This window comes from Pezoporus occidentalis, unplaced genomic scaffold (genome assembly GCF_034315485.1).
Source record: "Pezoporus occidentalis ecotype Australia unplaced genomic scaffold, CSIRO_AGI_Poc_V1 ctg79, whole genome shotgun sequence".
NCBI lineage: Eukaryota > Metazoa > Chordata > Aves > Psittaciformes > Psittacidae > Pezoporus > Pezoporus occidentalis.
Genome location: NW_026916147.1, coordinates 1,366,435 through 1,389,627, shown reverse-complemented (window position 1 = coordinate 1,389,627; position 23,193 = coordinate 1,366,435). Strand labels below are relative to the sequence as shown.

Sequence of the window (23,193 nt, the reverse complement as noted above, 5' to 3'; positions counted from 1 at the left end):
AGAACCAAGTTCTTTCTGAGCAAATCTTACCTACCTCCCTGAATAAGGCATCCTAGGGAAAAAAGTTGATTAGACCGACACGTTTTCTTTGCTCTTTTGTGCATTTTTTTTTGTTTGTTTGTTTTTCCTTGTCGCTCCTGTCACGTTTTGGGACCAATTTTATTTGCTATCTTTCTAAGGGAGCAACTGGTTTACTGCTGTGCTCAAGGATATCGTCGTGTGAGGGAATAGTTCCTTCTTTAGCCCGCAGTGTATTCCAGTTCAGATAACGTGTATACTTTGCCCTCTAGTGTTTCTGTTTGGGCATAGCAGCTTACTGGTTTGTGGCTTCGAGAGTGAAGGTTAAATGGTAAACGGAGGTGAGCGGAAGAATTTATTTATGCTGCATTTTTAATCTTGTTAAGCTTTCTGATAAGTCCCATATGAGCGATGGAGCTTGCAAACGGAATTCTTGCTATTCAGTGTCACACTATATGTGAGTTCTACTAAAAATTACATGGATATGCTTTGTGCCTCAGCAATTATTTTTCCAGGGAATGAGAAGGAATAGATAAATTGCTTTGAATAGAGTTTGGGGGGAGGGGGGGAGGGATTGGGCATGAAGAGTGTCCATGCCATGCTATTAGAATCAGGTCTTTACCAAGGTTAGTAAATATTTATTGCAAAACCAACTTGAGAGGTCAGTTGTTCATTATAGAAATAGGTTGGGTAGATGTTCACAGTGGCTAGGGCCAACAAACAAGTTAAGTTAAAAAAAAAAACAACAAAAAATGCTGCCATTGATCTCTGAATATTTATGATACCATGTTTTTGAAACAAAAATACTTATCCTTTCAGTATCAGTAGCCTGCCAATATTCAGTAAATTAAGTGTATCCTGTCTTTTCCATATCTTCCCTTTGAATTTTTGAAAATTCTCCTGTTGTGACATTTTAACAGAAAAGGCTCATTTCACTACCCCTCTCCCCCCATTATGTGCTTTCTGCAGCAGATCCTTTAGAACTAGGCTGGCAAGTGACTTATTTTTTTAATCACTTTCCTATGTTATGCAGTCTCTATTCCAGTGGAAGTCTTTTCATGTCAATATGTACTTTTCACCTCAATTAGTTTTTTTGTTCTCATCACTTCTGAGTGCATAACTATGGCAAACACCTCAGAAATGTTGCCATTATATAAACTTGCAAATTATACATTTGTAGTAGTTGATATAACATCATTTCTGTTCCATCCCCAAATCAAGTTATAAATTCACATGACAAATTGACTTCTCATGGTCTTTTTCATTACTGCTGTTCCACAGTGAAAACAATCTTCAGGAAGACCTCTTTGATCAGATACTTGTTGGGAAGCTGGAATTTCCTTCTCCCTACTGGGATAACATCACTGATTCAGCAAAGGTATTTATTGATATCTTTTCTACCTGAAATAGTGTTTCCGACAAGCCACGGAAAAGACTCTGCACAGCTGGAAAGCCAGAAGGGATGATTCAAAACAGACTCTTACCCAGTCTTCCAGGTGCTGTGCCTTTTCAGTTAGTTAGCTTAACTGTGCTTAATGAAAGCTCAGATTTTGCAGGCTATCATGTTATTGTCTGAGTACATGTAGCAGAATTCTGACTGCATTCAGTGGACATCACATGCTATTCAGTTTACTTAATGATGGACTGTTATAGCAGGTTCAGTGCTTCAGCTGTAAAGTAAGTGTCTCTGATTTTTTTCCCTATCACTCTTAAAATTATTGCTATGTGGAGTGAATGTAATTGACATATTTGTTTCTATTTTACTTGAGCCAGTCATTAGAAATTTTCAATGGGTGCAGCCAGCTCAATTTGCCATTGCTAATAGTTCTTACGTTATTGCTATTTGTGTTGAAAATGGTTAAGATAAAGTTATAGTAAGTGCATTGGTTCTTCATCTTTCTTCGCTGTTTGGGTTACTCTTTGTGCCTCTTCTTTGCTTTTCCCCTTGGTTACAGGGGCAACCGATATTAGCACAAATTGGTCCTTTGGTTTAGCTGCAGTGATTATCACTGTGGTTGGAGTGGCTGCAGTGTCTGCCACTAGGATTGGAATGGCTGCAGTATCTGTCATGGGTTGGTGCAGCTGCTGTGCTTGGCAGTTGAGTAGCACCAGCAGCTGTGTTATCATCTGTTGCTGTCAGGGTTTGAGTAGCTGCTGTACTTGTTGCTGGGGTTGGTGTAGTTGCTGTGCTTGGAGTTGGAGTAGCTGTATCGTCTGTGGCTTTGCCCTCGGATCCAGAGACATCTTTTTCCTTTTCAAAGTGCTGGATAGTTGTCCTGGGTTTAGCAGTAGTAGTAGCAGTTGAACAGGGCTCTGTAGGCATTTTCAGGGTGGTGTGGCCATGGGCAGGGGTGTAGCATTTAAGGCCGACTTCTCAAGCTAATTCAGTAACATACTCTGAATGATATCTGAGGACTCTAATTAGCATGTGGAGATTATTTGTTATCCAGCCAATGAGAACTTGCATTTCTTTTGCATTTCCCAATGGCTGTTTATCCATTTACCAACATTTCCCAACCTCTAGTCATCTCATATTCTTCCAGACATGCATTCTGAACAACCAGGGCCTTCAATTTTGGTACCAAAGATGACCTTTCACTTAAACTTACACAGGCAAAATAACTTGGATAATTGGGAAAACTCTGAGTTAGGTATCCTTTTATCTGCTTGAAGGTGCCACTTCCCAAAACTGAAGTCATGAACTATCTCTCCTTGAAATACTCTTGGTAAGAATATGAAGACTGAAAACTTGGAGGCTATCAAAGGTTTTTTGAAGGGGAATTTGGCTCAAAGGACATGAAGTTGATCATTTGGGAGGGGGACATAATTGTCTTAACAGGTTTGCAGAACCAAGAATTACACCAGTAAACTAGTTAGTTATGTAAAAGTAAACTTGAATGAATAAATAATTGAAGTGAGTCAGTTTGAGTTGGTTTGTTGTCTTGGGGTTTTTTATATGTTTGGTTGGTTGGGTTTTCTTGCATGATTTTTGGGTTGGGTTTTTTTTTGTTTTTTTATTTTACTAATTGCTTTGTATCAATGACCTCTTAAGCTTATCATATCTGTAGACATTGTTAACAGAAGGCCCATGGAAGTATTTTATAAAGCTAAAGACATCTCCTCTAATGCTTCTAAAATATGATGAAAGCTACAATACCAAATCTTTTGGGATTAACCATATCATTAGTAGAATTAAGCATTTTCTTCTCTTTCTATCATCTTATCTGTTTTTTCCTATGCCAGGTGATCTGTAGTTGCTGAAATGAGTTAAATGTCTTTTATTGTTCTGGAGCAAAACCAGAAGCGAACATAGTTTTTTCAACTAATTTCAGCAGTTTCTTGAATTTCAGATGCAGTTTCTTGCCTCTGATATGTACTCTTTAGATACTGTTACTGTTGTGCATGCCCATAGAGGATTTCATCCATCCCAGGTTTGTTTTCATACTAGCCACCTGCATGAATATACAGAGAACAAACCAAAACATTATGGCTTACTTTGTTAATGTTTTCTTTTTATCTGGTTTCAAAAGACTCGGAGACACATGGATATGATAAGGAAGTTGATACGAAATATGCTGTCCTGCATACTCTTAAACCTAAAGGGCAAATTTTTTTGTGCCACTAAAGTCGCACTGTTATCAGTGTAAGCTGGTGTTTTTTGGTTTTCCACACAGGCAGCAAGAAAATTGCACTGAGAAGAACTTGGTGCAACAATATTTTCAACTGGAATATCGTTCCCAACTCTCCTCAAATTTTTCTCTTTTTTCTTTTTTAATAAAGGAGTTAATTAGCCTGATGTTACATGTGAATGCTGAAGCTCGGTACACAGCAGCACAGATCCTAAGCCATCCCTGGGTGTCAGTAAGTAAATTTCATTTGTCTTTAATTTGATATTATATCTCTAAATCTAACCATTAAGGTGTAGTTTTCAGAAGCAGGAACACAATTCTACTATGCTCATTTCCATTTATTGAACTACTGGTCTCATTTCCACATTGAACAGCAAGAGTCTGAAGTTAGCTTCAGCTCTAACAGCACCACTGTTAACTTCTGTGTTCTGTAAGAGGAGAGTGAGGGTATCACTTGCTGACAGCAATTACTAGGTGCTGGGGTTTACTATAGCCCCGCTTAACACATGGCAGGCAGATGTGTGACTTGAACACCTTTTTTGTTATTCACATTCAACCTAGAAAACAGTCATCTCAAAAATGTGTATGTGGAAACACTGTTGTGTACCTTGGCATCTTACTTGCTGCAGTGCTACTTAAAGTACAATCTCCTGTTTCTGTAACAAACTTCGTAAGTTAATTAAAATTAGCAAATAAAATACCTAATTTAATGTAGGCACTAAGCTGATGGCTGCTGGGTCTTTCACCTGTTTGGGCAGCAACAATGGGGAACACTAAAATGCATTGCTTATTGATTTAAAATCAGTTCATTATTACTAAACACTATGTTTAAATGTACATAGTCAATGTTTAGTTCCACACACATTTTAAAAGAGGGACTTGAATATGTTCTGTGGAGTTCCCTCAAACAGGAGGAGACAACTGTAATGTGCCTATGCATACAGTTCCTCTCAAACGTATTTGAGGTACTGTATAATGTTTCCAAAGTTAGGACATGATGGCCCATTTAAGATTTAAAAGAAAGCCAAATGACAAATATGTTTTTTAACATTATTTCAAGCATATTATTTTTAATTTGCTTGAATTAAACTTGCAGCTTATGTGGGACAAATCAATGGACTGAAAGTATACAGCATCTCACAGCATTTTAAGAAACAGAAATTCATACATGAAACAGTGATTGCTCTGCTTTTTTCCTCTGTAATTTGGCTTAATACTTTTGAACTATATCTCACATAGCAGAGGGTATTCACTTTTCAGCTGCCTGTCTGAATGCTTACTTTGCATTAAAAAGCGGGAAGAACCTGAGGATAATATTCAGTTACCTTCAAACATACTTCTTTTTTTTCCCCTGACTTGAATATTTTCTTTATTCTTAAACAGGATGATGCTTCCCAGGAGAATAATATGCAAGCTGAAGTAACAGGTAAACTGAAGCAGCACTTTAATAATACCCTACCCAAGCAAAATAACACATCTGCTGGGGTTTCTGTCATCATGGTAAGAGAAATGAATGTTTTTATACATTGACATTATACTTTGCATATTTTTCTAACAGTGCTCTATGAGCATGTGTGGTGCAAGAATAGCAAAGCTAGAACAGTCTTTAATTCTAGTCTTTATTTATGTATAGTGTGGATTGTCTCATCATCGCTTGAAAGCGACCAAGTCTATCAATGTGCTAGCTAAGCTACAAAACCAAGCTTTCGAACAGAAACATGTAAACACCAAGTAGTTTCATGTTAAAGCTAATTAACGATTTGAAATCTTTCATTATAAAAACTGTAATCTTTCATCATGCTGACCACCTGGTTAGTTAAGTAGGCTCTTTGCCTCTGCCCAACCAAGTATAGCTTGGTCTTAAGCCTAGTGTTGTTGAACACTACGCTTGCTGGGAAACAAGACTCCATTTCAAAAAATTTCTTTGTAGTATTGAATGTTTACCACATTCATTTTGTCCCAGTCTAACCCCTGCTGTGTGCTTTCTGTTTCCTAATGAGGAACTTTCTTCAAAGCATTTGAAAGAACCCTGATGACCTATAGTTGAGCTTACATAAACAGCAATTCCAGAAGGCAGATGTGTGAATCATGGTAGAAGAAATGGGGTTTACTGTGATCAGTACTCAGAACTCCTCAGAACTTGTAACTGACCCTGCACTTTTGTAGAGAATATGCAACTGCATTAGAGGTTGAACTGCCATTCTGTTCTTACTGTGGTCCATTCTTATCTAATGCAAGGATGGACACCGCACACTTCAGTTACTACAAAAACTAAACTTCAGTTACTACTACAAAAACACACTTCAGTTACTACTAAAACCACCTATGGTAGGAACATCACGGTGAATTCCACCCTCAGGCATCTCCATTAGTGTTAATTACTGTCAAAGTCCAGCCCACTATTGTTAACAAAGAATTGTCCTAATCATCTGAAAGTAGGTAAATTAAAATTATGTTTCTGATTATATATACATGATTTTGCAAATACATTTATATGAATTAAATAGGCAAAATATTAAATGTAGGAAAAGTGATAAAATAAAAATTAGAGAAGTCAGAATGTGGATTTCAGGTTCATGCTGTTGTCTACATTTCATTTGACAGTTTGACTTGACAGTTTGAGAGGGACTTCAGAGCTTCATTCTTTATACTGTTGAGACTATGGATAAGCCTGAAGCTGAAAACTGGTATAAAATGCACTATATGTAATAAGAGCAATTTTAATTCTAACTTTCAGCCCCTCTCCAACTTGCATGCCACTTAAGCCTGTCTCAGATCTCTGACAGCGTAGCTTCTGGCTTCTTATTGGTGTGGGTTTTTTTCCGAGTCTGTTCGCTACTGACATTCCTTAAGCCAGGAAGGTACACCTCATTGAAACTTTGCATTTTCCCTTTTCCTACCTTATTTCCTTCTTAAAGGAATGGAAGGATGTAAACACATAATTATTTGTTTCTGGATGCAGTTCCTAGTTATTGCTGAAGAGAAAAGCAACTTCTTGTTCAGAACACTGTAATCTAATGAGGTTAACCTGTCAGTTTGTTATTCTTGCCCCAGTTTACCTAGAGCATTGAAATTTAGTTTTCTTCATGTCAAGAAGTTCTTGTACTAGCACTCATTGCTTAAAAACATTCAGATTTGGACAAGCACAGTATTGTCATTCTCACATATTGCAGTGCATTGCTATATTAGTCCATCTGCATATTAAATGGAATCCCTTTTAGCATCACGTCATTCAAATATTGTCATCTGGTCAATGCAGATAATACCATCATGTGGCAGATAAGTAAAACTGCACATACGTACTTCAGTATTCTTGCACAGGAGACTCTTTCTGCCCCTAAAAGCATGTTGCTTTTACTGATTTTTTTGTCAATTTCAAAATGTTCTGTAAATCTAAATTTGTTGCAATTGTGTTCTGCTTAAAGTAAGTCTAGTTTCTGTCCCTTGCTTCCTTCCTTTTTCCTCCTTTCCCAACGCCTGCATTGCTTTCCTCTGAGTAGGTCCAAGGCAATGGTACGTACTAACTGCGATGCTTTGTTCTGCTGCACAAAAAATACATGTCCTCCTCCATTTTTAACAAGAAGAAAGGAGAAATAACTCAACCAGTCTGAAGTGGAAAGAGTTTTACAGCCACGCAAAAACAGTAAAGGAAAAATCTTTCAAACGCTGTAAAGAAGTTGTAAAGAAGTTTTCTGTATTAAGTGTTGTATATTTGAAATATTCTAAGGAAACACTGATGTAACTAGCTATTTTTTTGCTTCCTCAGACATGTCTTCGTCTGTTCTCCTAAGTTTGTCCATATATGTATCTTGGAACATCCAAAAGCAATCGTAGGAAAAAAACCAACAAAACCAAAACAAAAAAAATCCAAAACCACTAAAATAAGCAGTTTCCATTTGAAATAAAAAATTTAATTGTAATTTCAGCCTTTACAGTATCACAGAGCTAGTCAGAAGGTAATCAGCCCTAAATTCATAAAACGTCATTCTTACTTAGCAACAGTAAAATTAAGCCCCTTCTTCAATCTTAAAAAAAAACCCAAACAAAACAAAAACCTCTAAAGCCCCCCAAAACCAAACTAAATTGCATTGCACAAGTATGCGCTGTGAGGACAGCATAGGAGAAAGTCAACCATCAGCATGAACTGAAAGCATTTCCTTTCCCTTTTTAAGTAACTTATCCTACCACTGAAATAGCAGAAACCTGTTTATTCACAACCCTTTTTCCAGCAAGTGAGAGAGGAAATGCAATCCTGCCAGCATAGCAGCTATTTTAATAATGATAAAACTATTTCACATCATAGCTAAACTCAGAAGCCTGGATACACCTTAGCTTATCATTTCCTTGCATGCTTCATTTGCAAGAGTTGATTGTTAGTAGCAGAGAATTCAATTGTGTACTAATTTTCTCCTTGTACCTGGCTGCATCTAACTCAATTTAAAAACAAAGAAACAAAACCCCACAAAACCCACCTGTCCTGGGTTCAGCTTAAACCATGACACCACTCCAAATCCAAAACACTTACCCTTTACTTTTGGGAACTTTTATACTCAGTACTTTGAGCTGAAAAAGCCTGGCAGGAAGGCTCTCCAGGTAGGAGGTGTATGATGAGGCTGCTTGCTGCTTCCTCTGCCCCAAGCACATAACCACATAATTATACAATGTTAGAGTAGTTTCAGCAGCTATCTTTGCTAAGTCAAGAAAAAGCGGAATTTGAATTCGTGTATTCCATAATGAAATAAGTTTTCACTACCAAGCTCCATGATCAGTCTGGTAAAAAGAGGCTAAGTAAGTACCTTATTTTAGCTGTCCTTGATGACTTGATGCAGTAAAACACATCTGAAAAAAAGTACATGATAAATTTAACTTGCATCAGAAAATTATTTCAGTATCTAAACCCACATATTTTAGTGAATAGTGTATTGCACAACTGCCACTAAAAATGCAGAGAAATTTTCACATTGATAAAGCGAGTACTCCTGAGCAGTCAATCAAAAAAGGAAATTGCTAAAGAAAAGGCAGAGGACTTGACCCTGCTTCACAATTAGCACATCCCAACTCAAAATATGAAATTCCACATAAATGTTATCATAAATATAAATATAAACCACAAAATGCTTCCACATACATATGCAGGGGGTGCCACAGAGATGGAACATGTATTTCTGCTCTGTTCCTCAGTTCAGGTGTCCACATTTGTGGATTACTGTAGGAAGCCCAAGCTGTATGTGACCAGTGTAGGTGTATCTTGCATCATTCCTCATAACTGGAAAAGCTACAAACATTAATTTGTATTAACTTAAACCAGTATTACCACTGCTTCTTAAAGATCTTCCACAAAATAAATAGTTAAGACAAGAGGTGCTGGATTTATAATTATCAGTATCAGCCTTCAAACTGTGAAACAAGACAAATTACGCTGTCCCTCCAAGTCTTAGAAAGCAATTTTGACATATGTTTCTGACACAAGAACTACTGCATTTGCCTCTAGGTCACTTTAGACATTCCACTAGCAATTAAACATTACACTGTGGTTTAATATAACTTGCAGTATCCTTCAGAGGGTATGAAAGTTGTCAGCTTCAGCAGACACCACATACTCCAGATAATCCACCTATTACTGTTCTCAGTTTTCATTCTAACCACCTACTGTCTTCTCCAGTAAACTCTTTTTTTTAGTATGCAGAAATGATGCCCTTTTGTCACTGTGTCAGCATCATGAGAGGCCATTTACTTACTCTCAACAATAAGCAGAAAAGTAGACCCTCTAAGGGGCAAAAAATTGTTAGGCTTTCATCTGTCATCTTCACAAACTTCTTTACCATGTGGTTTGTTACAGGAAATGTATTATTAAATTTTCACTAAGTATCATATGAGTCCTTGTGTCTGCAAAAACACAGGTACATAAATGTTACTAATAGCTAGTATGCCCTATCATAACCATTCAATTTTTTTTTCCACATCAGACTTGAGAGACAAAACTTTAAACTCATCATGGCAAACATGTCTGGAAGATAAGTTTTCCTTATGTTTTCCAAAGTCAGCACCACAACAAGCTGCAATTAATTATATATAAGATTTCTAATGTTATTTCTCCTTTTTTTCTGGCTCTAATGCATGCACTTCATGTCTTGTAGATTGTTCTAACCCTTAAGAAAGGTTTTTTATTTAACTGCTATTTTCATATGTTGCCTTGGGTTTTTTGTTTGTTTTTAGAACACAGCTCTAGATAAAGAGAGTCAGATTTTCTGCAGCAAGCGCTGTCAGGACTCTGGTAGAGCTGGAATGGAGAAAACTTCTGCAATTACTGCTGCAGCTGATCCTCGTGTGGCCGGGTCTGAGACCCTCTTCCCTGCTGCTTCTGAGCCACTCAGATCCCCCACGCTCCCTGCCTCAGTATCTCCTGAGATTGCCGGGGATCAGCCTGGTGCATGGGACTGATGAAACCAAATCCAACTGAAGCTCCCTAGACTCTCACCACAATTTCTCATTTCACATGCCAAGTCTGTTTTCAGTTTGCGTGCACCCTCTCCTGGCAAGCCCAAGGCAGGCTCTGTCATGGGAGACTGATCTAATAGTGGGTGAGTGATAGTGTAGTTTGAGTGCTCTTTGCCGGTGTCTTGAGAACAGCAGAAGGGGAAAGATTCTGGCAATGTTAGATGATTTTTAAGTTATCTGTGTTAGTTTAATTAACTGCATTTCACACAGCCTTGGGCTCGAAATAGACTAACTTATGGTGTAGCTAACCATGTTTTTGTACGAGCAGTTAGACAATGAACAGTTACCTGGCTTCACCTCTCCAAGCAGGTCCTATGCTGTTCTTCTGAGTGGATTTTTCAGAAAGTTGGAGAGGAAGATAAGGGAAGAAAATTTGCATTCACTTTCTATTCTGATGCCTCTATTTTTAGCCAAGTTTCTCCTAAACTTGAAGAGGCAAAGTTTCACAAAAAAAAAAATTTTTAGTGGACTAACTGTAAAAAATCATGAGACAAGCACTGGAGATAGAGGAAAGGATGGCTGTTTTTGCATCATGTTTGTTATCTGACTTGCAGGCTGCAGGGTAGTGTTTAGATAATATGAATTTAAATAAAGTGACTTGGGATGTAAACACGAGCACTGGACATTTATTTGTAAAAAGGACTGGAGTCAAGGAAACCTTTTTGTTCTAGCCATTTTCTATCCTAACCACAAGTGTCCCATCCACACCCTTCTCCAAGGTCAGACTACCTATTAAATAAAATTACTTTGGACCTGTGAACAGAAAGCCTGCTGCATGTTATCTCCACTAGGATGAATGGAGCAGTTCCTAGTTCTAGGGTGAGCGGATAGAGGAGTTACTACAAATAGCTGCTGTCAATAGCTATCAGAGGTTTGTCACTGCTATCCCCCTGTTCACCTGGTGCGGGCACTGGAAACAAGGATTGGGGAACAGCTATCCTTAATCTGCAGTCACAAGATAGATGAGGTGTTCTCTTTCCCATAATGCCTAGTTCAAGATAGTATGTATTCAGCTTATTCTTTTCCTTTGCTCGATCTTATGAATTGGTCATAGATCATTTTCTTTCTTAGCTATACTTTCTACTAGAATTGTAAAAGACGGACCTGCAATAAACTTTCTTCATTAAAATAAGCCATTCATTTCTTTGAGAAGTCAGTTATTCTGCCAGCAAAATTGTTGTCTTATTCTCTCTGGAGAGATGGAACGGCCAGGTACCTACCAAAATGACTTCATCAAATTAACATGAGGGATTCCCATAACCTTTTAAAGTTCATTGACTCCTATGGAAGATACAGGTAAGACATGACTGAACATGAGTGTTTCACCTTCTGAAGATGCAATTAAAGGGTTCACTGGAGTAAATTCAGGAGATTGGGAGAGTATGGGAATGGCCTCTGTATAACATTATGTAAATTTATATTTTGTTACAGTGCAAAAATGTGAACACTTTAACCTTACTCAGAACAGAAACTAGCAGGAGTCCATTAGCTAGCCATGGGTGCAGTTGGTAAATTCTGTAACAAGTCTTAGACTAACCTAAAGAAAGGATGAATAATTTCTGATGGAGTTGGCTAACCAGTCACCTACAGCAAAGAAAGGGAGCCCCTGACAGAGAAGACAGCGATAGGCTACTGGGTTGGCAGGCAAGTAAAAAAGCAGCAGCAACAACAATAAAGCGATGAACTCTGGGTTGATTTCCTTTTTTTTATGTGAGGATGGATATTCAGTTGTATGAGGCTTATTTATTTTATGAAGAAAAAACTGACATGATGTAGCTGAGATATCTAACATGCTGTGTTAAACAAAATCTCATGCGTATATAAAACAGAGGATGATAATTTGCCTGGTCAACAGCTGCCAGTTCTAAAGAGAGACAAACTTCCCCTGAATTCATGTCTCTACGATCACTAGTGATTGACATTTAAGCAGTCTCAGACAAGTACGTGGATTCACAGAGCAGAGGCAGTTGACAGACTATGCCAAAACACCTATTTAAAAGTAGTGATGACAGTTGGAAAAGATGATCACATGGCAAGCATAATTGGTGAATACATGGGATAACTGGGCAAATTCTTAACTTTACGTATGACCTGAGGAAAATTGTATCAATCACTACTTCATGCCTTTATTTAGTTCCACAGATGTTAAATCTGTGGATGCATAGGTGGCATGGTTGTGCTGCTCAGGGTATCAGAGTTTAACATAAAAAATAAAGACATTTTAGTGCCTGGTTAATGGTAAAACACTTAATGACGGCTCGTAATTATTATGTTTGGCTTGTTTCCTACTGCACTTTCATTTAATCCTTCTCTCTTTGTAGAAGGATCAGTTGCTGGAAGAAGGCAAAATGAGAAATGAAACTGTAAAACAGGACCACGCTGTTTGCTATAAAGGGAAAGAAACTATCACAGAACTTGTAAATGTATACATTTGCCAAATAGGACTGTCACTTTTGTTGCATAAAAGTATCTGAAATTCATGTACCATTTTGATACTGATTAAATGCCAGTTTTTCAAACACTCAACAGTGGCAGCACACTGATACTATGCCTACATTTAAAAAAAATATTTTAAAAAGTCTTTTTAAAAATCCCCAGTCCTTTCAGCTCCTTTGAACATGAGCAGTTGTTCATATATCCCAATGGAGCCAATTCCTGCAGTTCTAGATTTGAAATCCTAGAACTAAATCCTCCCCTGCTGTAAATCAGCATAACACTAAGTTTACTGAGATTCCCATCAAAATACAGCCTTAAAGATGATTCTCCCCATTCTTGAACTTACTTACAAAATTAACTGCAGTAATTGTCAAAGTACATTAAGGTAGATGGGGTTTTATGATGACGTTACTTTCATCAAGTATTGGCTCATACTTAAGAATATTTACATAGATCAGTAAATCTTACTTTGGACTACTTTAGTGAGCAAAGATGTCTTGTTTTTTAGATGTTCTATTATTTTATAGCTCTGTTGTTTAGAAGACTCAAGATTTTGGTTTTACAGCTACCAGGGCTCACTTGAAAAAGAATCCCTAGCACACAAGATAAACAAGACAAAAAGCAAAATGCAAGAGCCGTCTGCAAAGTCATCTATCTGTTATTGGATATATCTATTGCTGCATGCACTGAGGTCTAAACACACAACAAAATTCAGTTATGCTACGGCATTTTGCAGCTCGGAGCTCACAATACACCAACAACTTTATACTTGGAACTGTATCATATAGTCAACTAATTAAAGACATTTATATGTGTGCTTTGGAAATCACACTGTACTGCATGGGAATAGATGAAAAGAGGTTTTCAAAATATGGTACTTGCTATTTGCTAAATTGACAAAATTTTAGATATGAGGTACTATTTTCTTCAAGTCCTTCTGTTTTTCTTCCCATTGTCACTTTGTTCACACATTCATTTAACTTTGCAGCAATACCACAACACAAACTTCAGAAAAAGCACCATTCTGATCACACCATCATCTTGCCACATCTTACAGCATTTAGATCAGCAATTATCACAAAATAGAAAAATTTCAAGCTACTTGCATTAAGTATCTCCCCACAAACCAAACATGCAGTACTGCTGACCAGCATTTCTCTCAGCAGCAGCAAGTGCTGCTTTCCAGAGCACCTGCCATAAGCTACAGCTAATACCATATCCATTTGAACTTACTTACCAGAACAGAAGGGAGCCTGGACTGTCATGTAAAAACAGGCTATTCACAAATGTTCCTTCTGAATTTTGACAGCAGAGGACGTGGCTCCCTCTTTTCTGGAACATTCGGCAGTTCACAGCTAGCTGAGGCCCAGCTGCACGTTAATGCCAGGCACCTGTTGATTAAAGAGGTTTCAGGCAATCCATTTGACACAGGTGCTGCCCTCAATAGAGTAACAAATACCTCAGCAGTTGGAATTTTAACCCTGTTTTGCCACATCATCACAAACAGCATGACTAGTTCAGCCAAAGCTGAGATTGCAAGTGCAAGCATTGGCCTCCCAGGGCAGTACCCCAGATGTGTCTGTGGACCCATGGATGGAGGGGTATGTCCTACTTACCAAAGCCACCAGCAAAGCAGTCCAGAGTGAGGGTGTCTATACAGGACATGGCTTGTTCATGGAGCAGAAGGTGAAGATGTCCTTTTCCATAGAAGGCCTACAGCACTCATACTGTGCAAAACACTGTGCTGCACTGCTGCTGCTCTTTCCCCAGGGAATACTTGATACCTTATCACAGCTGCCCATTGGCATACACTGGCTGGATGCAACTCAGGATGGCACACACAGGTACAGTCATATTTTCAGTTTGGGAAAGCATCTCATGATCAGTAGGGCCCTTTCTAAACCAAGCAATCTACCAAATCAACTCCCCATGAAGTATTTTGGCTCTAAGATCAGAAGCTATTACTTTGATCAATAATAAATGTTCCTAAGTCAGCAGGATCTAATAAATAGAAGACTATTAGGGCTCCCATTTGACAAAATACACCTTTGCTGTTTGTTTGGTGTATTTTTCCTTCCACCCAGCCTAAGAAACCCACCCCGGCTTGAGATAAATGCAAACTGCACTTCAAGAGCACACCAATTTCATCTCAAAATCATCTGACAAGGCTATGACTGTTCTTGAAGTTACATGAAGTACAACTTTTGCATAACAAATGTTACTGCTTAATACACTGGGCACTCACCACAGCCATGACAACTATAGCCTCACTTAATCAAATCATACTTCTGCTACATAAAACATCATAAAAAATTAACTCTACAATATCACCGTAACCACATCAGTATAAAAATGTAGAAAACACAGAAAACTGACTCAGTCACCACTGCATAAACATCAACAGTACTCTGCATGACCCACAGCAGTTATTTCCTCTACTGTGAATATACACTGATTCACAAGAACCCAGTACTCCACTGAAGCTCTCAATTACAAATGTAATTTTATTTAATCACTCAAAATTAATTTTGTCATTCCAAATCTTTACTGAAAGAGATAGATAATAGTTAAATGCTTGGAAAAAAACAGGAACTGCTCTAGTAGGCAGCTAGATAAATGTATGTATCAATACAGATATGGAATGTAAATTTCAACTCATAGATCACAACATACTAAGAAGATTTTTATGCAATACAGACATACAAAACAATAACAGTTCTTTTCACAAATATTTTCACAGAGTTCTGCACAGCAATCTTGTAGAAAAGTAGATTTGTGCAACACCAAAATAACTTACTGTTCCGTAATATAAATTATTTTTCATTTCCTAAAAGAAATATATGATTGGGCAGGATCTGACTGGATTTGTTGATAGCAAAATACAAAAGATATTGTTACTATATGAAGAAAAGCAACATGGCATATGCTACAGTATTGCAAGGGCTAGTTCTGGGAAAAAAATAAAGCCACCTACAAGTCTAGTGCTTCTGCTGCTGTACAGAGGCTGCACCAGCAAACACCTGCCTTTTTAGTGCTTTCACAGTTAACCAGCAGAAGTGTGCTTTGGTGCTTGCACCTATTAAGCAATACTTGCCTCTGTGGGTTTCTAATTTGAGTTTAAAGTCTTCAGAATAGCCTTTCTGATTTGGAGGAACAATCCACATTTTGGTGTGCTTTGAAGGATATGCCAGGTTGAAACTAGGATTCACACTTGATGTAACACAAACTCTATTCCTGATTTCTCTCTCTTAAACTGCACAAAACATACAACAAACTAAAAAAGAACTAATTGTCTAGGCCTAGAAACATGCTTGAATAGTAACTTTGATGGAAATGATTTGCAAAGTGTAAAATTACATTAACAATAATTTAAGTATTACCATCGATTCCCAGAAACTTCAGTGCTGATGTAGTACATTCATTTGGAAAAGTATGAGACAAAGTGTGGTACAGGTAGCACAGTTTAAAATTCCCTAAACATCGTAATTCATTTCCATTATGTTAAAATCATATATTCCTCAAGGTAAAAGATAAAGCTTCAGAAGGAAAATCTGTTTCTTCATAATACAGCTAGAATGTGAGTTTTAACCATTTTTAGTTTAGGTTTCTTTTACATACAGGGATCAAAATAGACTTCTCGTTATGACTAAAAATATAGATTTTTAACTACAGAACCCAGCAGCCTTATTTCTGCTTCTTTGCCCTTCCCCCAAAAAAGTCAAGCAAGGTCTACAAAAATAGCAATTAACTTTAAAAAATAGGTTGCTTCTTCCAGCAAATTCAAGTTACATTCAGACGTAAGATAGCTTTATAGGGAACATTGTTGTGGCAAGACACCAAGGGAGGTGTGCTGTGTTCAGTTTCCTTCTGACAACAGCTGCCCAAATCAGTACTAATCTTGGTCTTGATGAAGATCAGTATCTGGTTTGATACTCGTGGTGCCAACGATTGAAATCATTGTAGAAAACCACTATGCTTCCGGATGCCATGCCAGTCATTATACACCTAAGGAAAGCACAAGATTCGTTAGTGAACCACCTCATGTTCATAAATGCAAGTCAACACAGTGGAGAATTACATCAATACAGGCATGAGAATGCAACTTCCAACGATCAACTGCCACAGAAGACAGCTGGAGCTGGAAGTGCTCACATACCAGAAAAATCAGACTTTAAGGGTTCCCATCTTAGGCTTCCAAGGACTCCAGCATGCTGGATTTGAGTAATACTGCCATTTTGCACCACCCTGACAGATTTATGGACCACAAAGCATACAAACCACCATACAACAGTTTGTTTAGTTAGCCTGAAGTTACAGTTGAGAATAGCTTCAGGCTAACCATAAAGGATTGGTTACCAGCATCACTGTCCTGAAAAGCCACTTCAGGGCTTTGATTTCCTGGGATTATTTCTTGGCTTGCTTCATTGGATTTTGGGGGAGAACCAGAGTCGGATGAAGCCCTGGGCAGCAGCAAAGTGAAGGAAGGCTAGGAGAAGTGTTTGTTTCAGTTTCACTTCCCCCATTTAAGCATATGATGTATATGGAAGGAATTGGATGTGGACACAGGACTTCAGCTGGAAATGGTTTGAAAGCAGTCTGAAGGCTTTGATTGTATTGGAAGTTCCAGAAAGTGGTCACTGTGTTTTCCCATTGAGGCACTCTTTTCTTTCTAAATTCCTTACCCTTAGCCTACTACTCAAGATCATTTAGATCTGTTTGAAAAACCATGACTCTGACATCGAACACAATTACAAGAGTTTCTATATCATCTTTTCTACAGGCTCAAAGTTTTATGAACATCCAAAGTATGAAGACATATGAAACTCTGGCATTTTAGGAAAAAAGGTCTCAGAATTTAAAATAAAAGTATTCAAAATAAAAAGCAGTAATTTTTCTTCAAAACAAAGATTAAATATGAGATCAAAACACTGCATTTTGATAGTATCACACTATTTCAAGAGCACCATTTTGATTGGTTTTGCATTAGGTTAAAACATCTTTTTACACACTGTAATTCAAATATATACATTCATGCATACCAAATAAATTACTGTGAGTAATTGCCTGTAATTACTGAGCAATTACTCGCTAAAATACTCTGAGAAATCTCTTCTGACTTTCTGTGTCTTTAAACCCAAAGTGAACAGATTCCTAACTTGAGCACATGGATAAATTTATAGATGTCCATATTAAATCTCAGTTTACTGGCATGCAAAAATTATTACATTATGATATTAATGTTAACATTACATTAATTACATAATTTGTTATGTACATGAATTACAGGTTAAAGATTCTCTAAATGAAAAATTTTATACAATTCAGAGGTCTAAAATTCAGCAGCTGTAACTCCAGCTTTTGAAATATTTTTAGCAACAGGGGCTTTTTAATTTAAAACTGTTTCTTTCAAATGCCTATAACCTCTAGTTATGCTCTACAAGAAGGTGAATCTGTGCTTGAAGCCCATGGATTTTGTAGGCTTGGATTTTTTTAAGTTCAATTTATGTAAGTTTTAGAAATATAGTCAAGGTAAAAATATTAAAACATTCAGCATGGACTTCAGGAAGTGGAAGGTTAAGAGTCTCTGCTATATGCTTTATTGCACAATGCAGACATTCCTAGGGAATTTAGGAGCCAAATCTATTTGAAAAGCACACAGTACCTCCATTAAGCAAATATACCACAGCAAAAAAAATTCTAGGCAACAAGCTAAAAGTGTACAAATGAAATGGTAGACATCCATCTTATAAACAAACAATACCTTTGTGACAAAAACACAGAAGAACTTTTATGTACAGCTGCACTGGGAAGCGTAACGTAAAAATGCAGTAAAAATAGGAACTGATTGCCCTCAGTAGAAGGAATCTTCAAGGATATTGACATGCTTTATGTCAATAAAATAACTTTTTCTAGAAATGAAAATTAGTATTTGCTGTAGTAAAATATCGATGTGTGGAGGGAGTCTTATTGTGCAACTATTCTAACTGTTCTATTTATAATGTAAAGGTCTCAAATTGGGAATATGATTTGTATCATACGTGACAGAAAAATCATGAAAACCACATATGTGACGTTACACCTCCATGGGTCCCACACTGTACACTGGCACAGACCAAGAATTCAACCTATCATCTTGGAAGTCCACCAAACTAAGATTACTTGAATCTCTCTTCATTACCCCAGGAGCTGAAATCCTGAAAAAGATTATCTGCCCTAAATATGACATGTTAGAAAGAAAGTTAGGCAAGCAAGAATTCTCAATACAATCACCAGGATCTGTGATCCTTGGAAAACCAAAATCAGAAGAAAAATAAAAATGTAATTTAACTGTAAGTATATATTGTCTGAAATTCTTGTGAAAGCCAGACATCGCTCTAACCTTTGGTCATACGACAGGGCCATGGATCGGATTCCAGCATCACACCCTGGGTAAGCAAAAAGCTGTTTGAGGTCCCACATCTGCCATACCATGACAACTCCATTGTCTCCACCTGTAAGCAGATACTGTCCATCTCGACTCAGTTGAATTGCCTAAGAGGAACGCAGATGGATATTTGTCAGATAAGTATGTGTTGCCTTACTCCCTCTCTCTTTTACTTTCATAATAAGTTTCATATTGACATCTGAATGTCTAGGGAGATTTGATAACAATACAAGCATTTGGGAAGCAACATTATGTTATTCTATTCAGCAATAGAATTAATGTTATTATGCACAAATCTCTTTAATACATGTCACTAGTTAAGTTTTACCTCGCCTGTGATATATTCTATATTCCAAAGATCTAATATGAGGTCAGCTAAACAAATTTGCTCTTCTAATTAGTTAGATTTACGAGATCCCACAACACTGGCATTAAAATATAGTACCTGATGTTCCCCTAATTGCCTTTAATACTAGCCTAGCAGAAGCTGTCCTCCTTTTCTCTCTGACAAAAGGCTGAATGCCGGAAGGAACAGAATTGTTAAACAAATTACTAGAATTAATTTAGACCAGCCTTTTTTGATTCCTGCTCTGGATTAATAAGATAATGATCCACCACTCTTACCACAGAATGTGTTTCCTTTAACCATCTATCCTGAAACCACCTGTTACAGATCCAATTGTTTATAACCTGCTTTTGCATGCGTCACGGAGACGGATGGCCAATCTGCATTTGGAAACTTTATTTGGGATCCAGATCATGGATAAAGATGGCATATCACTGGTTTTCACAGTGAAGACTTCTTCAAACAGCAGTCTTCAATCTGTTTTGATATTTCCTGGGTACTGTTAGAAAAATCGTGATACATACAGAGTACATGGAAGAACAGCAACTTTCCTCTGTTACCGGATGACTATGCCTGATGATCCCATCATCTATTAAGATGGAAGCATGAGAAATATTTCTTAAAAAGGGATTTTGATATTTTAAATAAGCCAAAATGTGGTTTAAGAGAACTGAATTCGAAATTTTATTAAATTCAGTGATAACTGATATCCTATGGGATCAGATAGACTATGATCCATCTAAGCCCAGTGTTTTATCACCAACAGCGGCCACAGGAGATGCTCTGAGGTTGGTCACGCTACAGTCTCTTCCACTTGTGCTCCTCAGCACCCACATTCACTGGATTAGGAATATCAGAAAGTATATTACTGTCCATTCCTTTAGTATCTATTTATGGAGATGATGCCCAGGAATTTTCTTTATCTATCTGTTTTTGACCCTGTTGGTGCCCTCGGGGAAGGGGATAGGAGGCAGGGCGGAAGAGAAAAATAAAAAATGAGGAAAAAATGGCAGAAGTTTATTACAGTACAAATTAATAGTTTTATCTGTTTTGACATGATCCTACTAGTTTCAGTGAGTACCCCATAGGTCTCATATTATGGGGTTTCCTGAATAGCAGTTCTGCATTCATTTCATCCATTGCCTTCCTCACTCCATGGACTTTCAGCATTCCTCAGCTCAGAAAACACAACAGAACTAGTTCCCTGCAGCAATCCCTGAATACTCCATTATTGACTTTTCTCAAAGCAGCACTAAGATCTTGCACTTCTTTTCAATACGGGTCTTTGCTGTTACCACTACCTTTCTTGGCCTTCTCCCATTCTCTGACGATTTTCTACATTCCCACCTCTATTGTTCTGTTCCCGTTACCCCTCCAAGCATTTCCTTCATTCTGTCCTTAGTTCTATCCTTGATTCTGCTCTTCTTTTTCCTCTGCTTCCCTTTCCCCATCCAGGATCAAGTCATCGCATTTCTTGCCATGGCATTTTTGTGCGCCTCATTTTAGATGATGATTGGTTACAGGTGAAAACTCTGCATCCCTGGGCTAAAGAGTGTAGATGCTAAGCATTATCTACTGAATGCATTTAACCTGAGATTTGTGAATCAGCTACATTTGGGCACCTTTTCAAAGAAATATACATCTTTCACATCAGGACTAATTTGTGATAAATTTCAGCTCCCTGACCCAAGGCAAGGAGCCACAAAACTTTTCAATAGAGCAAAGTTAGAATAGAGGAAGGTCAGAGCAATGGCTTTTCTGTTTCAGACACATGTTCTACAAATAGGTTGATTCACTTGAACCAAAACATTGTCACTGCAAGGCAAGGAAATTGCCTCAAGATGATAGTCTACAAACAAAACTCCAGCTCAAAGATTTAAGTTTAGGAAACTCTGCTGAAGTCTGCAAGTATTTTGGCCCCTGCAATCTCTGCTTCTACAGCTTTTCAATATGCAAAACTTGTAACATACTGTGATTTTAAATTCCTAAGGAAAATAAGTTGTTGCTTTTTTAAACACACAGCATTTATAGCGCATGCATCACAAAAATGAGAAAAACTAAAACACAAGAATGTTACGTTCATGCAACACTGTAGTGTTTATACAGACTGCTGACAAGCCTAGAAACCAAAATATACAGTGTACGTAAGATATTGCTTTGTGAGCAGCAATAATTGAAGTCAGACATATTGTCCATCTTTATTTTTTGTATTGCTGTATTCTTTTACTATGATGCCAAATATACCTTTTAAGAATTATGTGATGTGCAACACTTACATTAAGATAGACTTTCTATATTATAAATTTTGAATGTTTACAGCAACAATTCCCAAGTAATCAGAATGAATTACGTTTTGAAAATTTTATTTCACACAATAACTTTGAAATGAATGCAATGTAAATACATATACTGTAAATGAAATATTATAACTCCGAAAAAAATAATTATAAACCTATTCCAGCTGTGGTTTGAATTAGGATGACCACACATTCACGTAAATTTAGACACAATAAGCAGAATATGTGGAGTTTTTTTCCAACCACATCTAAGTATGGAAAATCGAATACTAACCACAGTTAGAGTTGAGTATTCTGAGCTTAATGTTCCCCCTCCCCCCCTCCCCCCCAAAAAAAAAGTTCCAACCATAACTTGTTTCTGTGATTGTTTGTACAAGCCTAAAAAAATAATGGTAAGCAAGCACCACCCAAAGTACAGATCCCAGGAACTTGAAAACTCATACAGACACCCTCATAGGAGAGGATAGTAACTCAGTCAGAAAGTGGTAGAAAGCAAACCAAGACTGTGCAAATTACCTCGAACTTGCATGCACTGAGTAGATGATCATGAGATCTAACACAGCACACACAATTATTAAAAAGATTATTCATTAGAAGCAAAATCAATATGGGGTGGTTTTCTTCTCTATAGTAATGGCAGTCTCCTAAGGGTATTTTCAAACTGCAGTGAAGACTGTGACAAATAATTATTCGCTACACTTATGAAATTCAGCTGATGAAAATCCATTAACCTTATGGTCATGGTTCACTTGAATTTTATACTTGAGGCTTTTACTGAAGAAATGCTATATTAAAAGGCAAATTAAAGCCATTAATCTTTAACTCTTCCACTACCTGCAAAATGCAGGGGGTTTTGTGATCTTTTGATTAAATAAAGTATAGGCTTTGAACCCTTACTAATACCTACGCAATTTTGGTAAGTCATTGGCTTGTCATAAGGACAAGATGTTGATTTATTTCTATTTATTGTTTATTAATAAATTTCTCAGACACTTGCCTATATATGATATATGTATATGAGTGAAGGAATGAATGGAAGGAAAAAGTCATCCTGTCAACATTTCAGTTTCATGACATGCCCTTCAAGTTTTAACAAACGAAAGGATGATTTTACTCCCAAGTACTCCAACTGGTATAGAAGACAACATGAACCAATTGTACTGTTCTGCTTTTCCCCAGCATAGTTTATCTATGATTCTGCTAGGTATGGAACTGAAACAACTCTGCAGCTAATCTTTCTCACAACATGAGCTTCAGACTCTCAACTAATCCCCAAAGTGCACAATTTCATCAATGTTTTAAAAGCTGCATTTCTGACTTGTATTTCCTTGGAAAGTCTCAAAACTTTGCACAAATCCCTTTTAACATCTCAGATTTTTGAAAGGCAGTGCTTTGTAAAAAGGCAGAGTTGACACAGTGACAGCCCTGGGTTACAGCAGCAGGCGTCTTGTGGGCACTTCCACATTTCAAAACAGACTCAGGAAAGGAAAATAAATTGGTTCCTCTGGGTGAAACAGCACACAGTCTTTGTTTAGGGTAAAATAA

General features: G+C 37.4%; 2 protein-coding genes across 9 annotated transcripts in view; one reads left to right on the top strand and one right to left on the bottom strand.

Moving 5' to 3' along the window:
• The window catches only part of DCLK2 (doublecortin like kinase 2), an 88,638-nt gene extending 77,357 nt beyond the window's left edge, over positions 1–11,281 (top strand). For 2 of the 6 annotated variants that reach the window (XR_009961622.1, XR_009961621.1), the window contains 5 exons: positions 1,300–1,396; positions 3,799–3,879; positions 5,031–5,147; positions 6,252–6,334; positions 9,864–9,997. Coding sequence is in view for 4 of the 6 variants with exons in the window: in XM_062602852.1 (XP_062458836.1) it covers positions 1,300–1,396; positions 3,799–3,879; positions 5,031–5,147; positions 9,864–10,088 (520 nt within the window). In the remaining 2 variants the exon portion in view is untranslated. Of the gene's footprint in view, positions 1–1,299; positions 1,397–3,798; positions 3,880–5,030; positions 5,148–6,251; positions 6,335–6,820; positions 7,017–7,147; positions 7,161–9,863 lie in introns of those variants that run through there. The other 4 variants (XM_062602852.1, XM_062602851.1, XM_062602854.1 and 1 more) reach the window with 3 other exon arrangements.
• A 3,786-nt stretch (positions 11,282–15,067) lies between these two features.
• LRBA (LPS responsive beige-like anchor protein) overlaps positions 15,068–23,193 on the bottom strand; it is a 401,187-nt gene continuing 393,061 nt past the window's right edge. For all 3 annotated transcript variants that reach the window (XM_062602815.1, XM_062602814.1, XM_062602816.1), the window contains exons 56-57: positions 18,961–19,112; positions 15,068–16,586 (exon numbers count right to left, since the gene is read on the bottom strand). In XM_062602815.1, coding sequence (XP_062458799.1) covers positions 16,496–16,586; positions 18,961–19,112 — 243 coding nt within the window. In that variant the 3' untranslated portion in view covers positions 15,068–16,495. The remainder of the gene's footprint in view (positions 16,587–18,960; positions 19,113–23,193) is intronic.